The sequence below is a fragment of the Lactuca virosa genome, chromosome 1, assembly GCF_052849685.1.
Source record: "Lactuca virosa cultivar CGN04683 chromosome 1, Lactuca_virosa_CGN04683_v6, whole genome shotgun sequence".
Classification (NCBI taxonomy): domain Eukaryota; kingdom Viridiplantae; phylum Streptophyta; class Magnoliopsida; order Asterales; family Asteraceae; genus Lactuca; species Lactuca virosa.
In genome coordinates, this window is record NC_136426.1 from 138,714,959 (window position 1) to 138,721,675 (window position 6,717).

The 6,717-nt window shown below is 32.3% G+C and overlaps 1 protein-coding gene and 2 non-coding genes across 3 annotated transcripts; all 3 read left to right on the forward strand.

Moving 5' to 3' along the window:
- Positions 1 to 1,557: 1,557 nt before the first annotated feature.
- Positions 1,558 to 1,628, forward strand: TRNAV-GAC (transfer RNA valine (anticodon GAC)). The gene has a single exon. It is a non-coding gene; the product is annotated as a tRNA-Val (tRNA).
- Positions 1,629 to 2,761: 1,133 nt separating this feature from the next.
- Positions 2,762 to 2,832, forward strand: TRNAG-GCC (transfer RNA glycine (anticodon GCC)). The gene has a single exon. It is a non-coding gene; the product is annotated as a tRNA-Gly (tRNA).
- A 1,114-nt stretch (positions 2,833 to 3,946) lies between these two features.
- LOC145158781 (Haloacid dehalogenase-like hydrolase (HAD) superfamily protein) lies at positions 3,947 to 5,699 on the forward strand. The gene is made up of 5 exons (XM_079077627.1): positions 3,947 to 4,398; positions 4,686 to 4,728; positions 4,836 to 4,896; positions 4,975 to 5,109; positions 5,185 to 5,699. The coding sequence occupies exons 1-5, from the start codon at positions 4,017 to 4,019 to the stop codon at positions 5,347 to 5,349; spliced, it is 786 nt and encodes a 261-aa protein (XP_078933753.1). The 5' UTR covers positions 3,947 to 4,016; the 3' UTR covers positions 5,350 to 5,699.
- Positions 5,700 to 6,717: the final 1,018 nt, after the last annotated feature.

The following is a 6,717-nucleotide window of genomic DNA, read 5'->3' on the forward strand; positions in this document are numbered from 1 at the left end:
TTCGACGTTGATGGTCTTTTTAATTATTTATCTAAAATGTTATAAAAAAATCAAAAAGTATACCGTAAATGATCGGTACCGATGTTGATGCAAAAATATGATAAAAAAATATTAAAATAATATTTGAAAAATAGTTATGTTCATGAATACCTATTTATAATATGCTTACATATGTTTGTGAAATTTTGACCTTTCACATTTTGTACCGGTAAAATAAGTGTTTTTTCTTTAGATATGGTTTGAAAATATTTCACTTTTATATAGAAAGATTTTGAATTGTTGCAAGAAAGTTTCAATCAATTTAATTATAATTTTAAAAAAAATATAAAATACATATTAACTACTTATTCAATTTATCCCGTTAACAAAAATAATAAAAATTAAACCAAATAAAGTTATCTTTATTCGATTAAACAAATCAAATAAACCAAACCCAATAATCCAAACATCATTTTATTCGGTTGGATAATTTTATATTTTTTATCACTCTTAAGGTGGAATATAAAATGATAAATTCAAATGACATTTTATCGAATACGAAACAACTAACAACATATTCGGTTTTATAAAAAAATGATTGTTTTATGGTGAAAATTATACACTTTTGAGATTTTAGTGGTTGAACATAAAAGATTTTATCTTATTTTAAAAGTTAATATCATAATATTTTTATCAGTTTTATTCAATTTTCTTGAAAAGAATATATATATATATATATATATATATATATATATATATATATATATATATTCCAGTTTGGTCATTTTATTCGTTATTTTAGAAAAAAATTGTTAAATGTGAATTTATGGTAGTAACCCTTAATTTAAAAAGAAAATGACAACAATAGTTATTTTTCTTAACATTTTTACAAGAACTGGCCAAAATTTACGTGACTTCCACTAATGACTCTATTTTGTAGTGGGCACTACGAAGGCCAAAATTTACGTGACTTCCACTAATGACTCTATTTTGTAGTGTCCTATAAAATTTTAATTTACGTTGTCTTTAAAAAGTTATGAATCTACATAACTTTCCTACCAAACACTTTCAACTAACTCGACTTTTTATTAATTTCCACATACCGTATTATCCAACTATTATATAGACATGTTAAATTTAAAACAATATTCACACCAAAACTACATTAATTCATTCACTTTCCTATCTATTTGTTATAAAAAATGTATGTTAGGCCATCCGAGAAGTCCAATCTTTTTTATGTTAAAGTTTTTTTCGTTTGAATCGAATGAGTGCAGTAATAGCCTATTTCTCTCTCATCTCTATCACTATCAAATTATCCTTTCTTTTTTTCATATTATTTTAACAATGAATTAATTACTTAATTATGTAACAAAGCATTAACCCAACAATAATTTAAATCTATTCATAATTCACTTTTGGGTAATTTAATACATGCTTAAAGAATTATGCCCATCCGTTATACTCTTTCAATGTGGAGAGGAAAGGGTTGCAAAAGGTCAAACGGTTGGTTTGAGGTATGAACTCGACAGATTAACTCTCGTATTTGACAAGTTCAGATTACAATTGAACACAAAAGCACCAGTGGTCTAGTGGTAGAATAGTACCCTGACACGGTACAGACCCGGGTTCGATTCCCGGCTGGTGCAATTGAGCTATGATGTCACGCCTCCTTCAACAGTGGGTCTGTTGTCAATTCACCATTTATTGATGAAAAGTCAGGCCTTTCTGAGCTCTTTCTTTTTATGCAGTCATATACACAAGAGAGAGACACAGACTTGCTTGCAACTTGAAGTTTTTTTTCCATCTCTTATTACTTATGGAATCATTTCCATTAATCTCTTATGAAGTTTCAAGAAATGCATTTATGTTCATTGATTATGCTATCAACCGATGGAAAAGCCTTTAATTTCATACCATCTTATATATTAATTATTTGATGATTTTTTGGAAGTCATAAAAGAATAGTTTTTAAAGTTTGAAAAAACATTTTGGATTTGCATCATCTCGTGGGATTTGTCAAGAATTGGAGTTCAATTATATTTATTCCTGTGTTTGGTGGGAATGGATGTGGATTTTTATTTTATTGGGATCCACAACATAAAATATCTCACCGCTGAAGGAATTCGACTTTCCTTTCATACAACCAGGAAATTCAATCACAATCTTACCACATTTTTGTTAGTGACCCAAATACCCTTTATAAACTTTACCTAGTTTTTCCAAACCAAAAGTGGATAAATGTGTATTTTATGATTTTATCAAGCACAAGATTTTTGGTGATCACTTAATAAGGACTTTGAATGCTGGTTCCCTTAAATGAATGCATGACTGATATTATTATTTATGTTTAAGTTTATTTTGTTTAAATCGAATGAGTACAATAACTTTGTTATGTAACAAATATTAACCCAATTTCTTCTTTCTTTCTCTCACATCTCTATCAATTTCTTCTTTCTCTCTCTCATAATATTTTAATAATTAATTAATAACTTTGTTATGTAACAAAGCATTAACCCAATTATAATTTAAATCTATTATAATTCACTTTTGGATAATTTAATATATGCTAAACAAAATTGCCTTGCCCATTCATTTATACTTTTTCAAAAAGGAGAGGATAGGTGCTCTAGGATTTTCTAAGAAAAACTAGTCCTCATGCTCATTTTGCACATCCGCAAAAAGGCGAAACTGTGGTCTTGAAGTAATGCTCATCTAAGATATGGACCCAACAGAGGATGTTTTTGATCTTGAGAAATTTAGATTGCAAAAAGACACAAAAGCACCAGTGGTCTAGTGGTAGAATAGTACCCTGCCACGGTACAGACCCGGGTTCGATTCCCGGCTGGTGCACTTGAGCTGTGATGTTACGCCTTCTTCAACGGTGGGTCCGTTGTCAATTCATCTTTCATAGATGAAAATTCAGGCCCTTCTGAGCTCTTTTTTTCTTCTAAAGTTTTATTGTTCTCTATGTAATTGGATTATATTGAGCTACTTTTATCACTTCTGGGATTTCATACTCTTGTTCAAATAGTTCTACAACTTCCTCCATCTCATATCTGCGTTTTTTATTAAATAATAAACCAAAAAACTGTAATTTCTTCTTCGTCTCATTAATTTCTAAGTTTTGTTCTTAATGTTCTTCAACACTATATTTCATGTTTGTTTCTCGTTCAAGTTCATGTTCTTGATCATTACCTTTAAATTACTTCAAATCAAATGCTTTTTTTTTTTTGCCGGATTTCGTCTTCATTGTCAACAAATCCTTCATAATCCTCATCATTTTGATAAATTGTTGGTGCCCAAAAACGATTTGAAAGAGCTTCCATCTTCATATATGCATCTAGATCAACAACAAACATGGGCGGACGCAAGATTTCACAGTAGAGGTTGCACGGGAAAGTCAGGGGTTGCACGATAATAGAAAAAATAAAAATTTTGAAAAATTTTCCAGTGCGGCCGGAAAAGTTAGGGGTTGCCGGTGCCACCCTGGACCACCCCTAAATCCGCCCCTGACAACAAAGCATTCTTTATTGCTACACAAATGCTCGATCTTCTTCTTGTTTAGTCCCTTCAATTCCTTCATTTCCATCGTGACATGCCACAACCACCATGAAAACCAAGTTTTTTCAATAAGTTTTCTAATATTTAGCAAACTATATGGTTAGACGTTAGAGCTTTTTCATAGTTTAATATTATTATACTTATATATCCATATATTTTGTTTTTGATTGGTAATATGAGACTATAAAAAAATTATGTAAAAAAAACTCTTCTATTATAAGTGTTTATAAAGCTTTTTGAATTAGTGATTTGGCAATGACATGTGACTATACAAATACCAAAAAACTTTCTTAAAGAGTTGATAGATGCTCTAAGAAAAAATAGGCGCATGAAGGCATTAGGGATATGTCACATGAAAAAATTGAGAAAAACCAAACAAATTCCTTATAACTTCATATCACACTCTATAAACCTTAAAAACGCATATTACCCAACCTCGTAGGATCCGTGATATGCGATCTTCTTATCTATAAATGGCGCCGCTCAATTTGTCGCCACTCAAATTCCAAACCGATACTCTTATGATACCACCGCTCTTTTACAGAGCTCTCTTCAAATCCATATCGACCGCCATCACCATGTCTCTTCAATCCACTTCTAAACCCATCAAATCTCGCCTCAGGGGAGTGGTTTTTGACATGGACGGAACCCTTACAGTCCCCGTAATTGATTTTCCGGCCATGTACAAAGCCGTCCTCGGCGAAGATCAGTACCTTTCCATCAAATCCGCTTCCCCTTCTGGCATCGACATTTTGCATCATATCGAACAATGGGAACCTTCCAAGCAACAGAAAGCTTTCGAAGTTATTGCCGATTTTGAGCGCCAGGGGCTCGATCGACTCCAGGTTATGCCGGGTAAAATCGCATGAATTCATTACCTTTCCTGATCAATTTCCGTCTTCGTACGGGATGATGGATAGATATTAGCAGTATAACGATGTTATTTAGCTGATTGCAAGTAGAATTTGGTGTTGCGACATCAGATTTATACATTTGAATCTGCATAATAATTGGGGAAATTCATAGGTTTCGTCAATTTCTTCGTGTTGCTGCTCATAACAACTTAAATTTCATAACTTTCAGTGTTCTTGGAACTCCATTCGGTAATAAAAACTTTTCGTAATACTTGAACAACAATGCAGGTGCTGCAGAACTTTGCGGGTTTCTTAATTCGAGGAATATCAGGTTAGATTTTAGATTTTGCTCACATGATTTCTTTATAATATGATCGCTTATACAAATTATCTGTATCCCTTCATTACATTTTGCAATTGAATTGATTGCTTTTGCAGAAGGGGACTTATAACTCGTAATGTCAAATTAGCTGTTGATTTGTTTCATGAACGATTTGGGGTATATATTTTTCTTTTCTTCTTTTCTTCTCATTACATTACTAAATCATTAAACTCATAAGGACATATATTGTTACAGATGTCATTTTCTCCAGCATTGAGCAGAGAATTTCGACCTTATAAACCAGATCCAGCTCCCCTGCTTCATATATGTTCAACATGGGAAGTTGAACCTCATGAAGTGATGATGATTGGAGATAGCTTGAAGGATGATGTGAGTGATTAATGCCTTCCAATTTCTAAGGGATATATAAAGTAATAATTTTTTTAATGTTATGATTTTAAACAGGTGGCTTGTGGGAAAAGGGCAGGAGCATATACATGTTTGCTTGATGAAACAGGAAGGTATGATTCTCCTGAATATGCTAATGTTGAACATAAACCAGATTACAAGGTATCCTCTCTTGATCAAGTGCATTCACTATTGGAGTCAAACTTTGACTTAACGCCTTGACTATTGGAGACTTTATTGAGTTTTTAAGTGAAGTGCCTTTCATGATTTGGATATAAAACCAGAATGAGAGGCTTCAGTTGTTCAAGATTTTTTTGGGTAGAAGAAGCATTGAATTGATGTTGGCTCTTAAGATTGTTCGAAGTATTTGTGAAAGAAATAGATTAGTTCACATTTTGTTATATGGGCTTCTTTTGTGGTGGTGTTTCAAGCCAAAACAATGGGAATGTTGTATATTTTTGTAAACTGGTTTGACTTTTGACCCAAGTCAACAAGTCAACACGGAGTCTTTCTTTCTTTGATTAGAATTTGATCATTATTAGTTTGCTAATAATCAAGAATACGTTCTTTTAGTTTGATTTTGTAAAGTTCTCTATGTTTTTTTATTTAAAATATCAAAATAATAATAATAATAATAAGAATTTAAAAAATTTAATAATCAATTTTATTTAAAAGGAACATTTTGAAAATCTTCCATAAAAGCTCATGGTAAGAGCATCTTTGACGTATTATATTATATAGCTTAAGGTTTGATCTCTTATTGTAAAAGCACAACTTTAATAAAGACATCAAATATCAATAATTATTACCATAATTTTTTTATTACTTTGCTGATACTTTTTATATGAACACATTAGGCCGGAGGGTATGTATCGGTTTGGGGGGTGTGGGAAGGGAACCGCAGCCGGAAACACAACACTGCCACCGTGGTTTATGGTGTGCGGGAACGGAGGGAGGGAAGGCTACCCCGCCCCCTCTCTCTTCAACTCATTGGCTGATTTTTTTTTCTTATTCCAACGGTAACCTTTTAAAATAAATTTTTTTTTTTTTTTTTTTTTTGTTTCAACGGCTATAAACTAGAATTTTTCATTTTTTTTAAATACGTTTACCACTCTATAAATACTAAACAAACCTAACATGATTTTCACACTTATTTCTATATATTCTCTCAAAAAACCCACGTAAACACAATCTCGTCATTGTCATCTTCATCATCCGATTCGATGGCTCAAGCAGATGCATTGATTGTCGGTTCCGTCATGACAAAAACAGTGGTGTATTTTCGAAACCGACAAGGTCAAAGTTCATGTTCACGACTTCAAACAAGAAACCCTCCGTTGGTGAGAAATCATGAAATTGGGCATAACCGTCTTATAGAAGACTATTTTGCATATGATGCCGTACACGCTGAAAAGTTTCGACGGCGGTTCCGGATGAGGAAAGAATTATTTTTATGTATTGTTAGCGATTTGGAAAGTCGTTTTCCATTTATCCAATGGAAGTCGGATGCAAGAAGCAAAAAATGTTTTTCTCCAATTCAAAAATGCACAATCGCAATTCGTCAGTTAGCATACGACACGAGAGCAAACA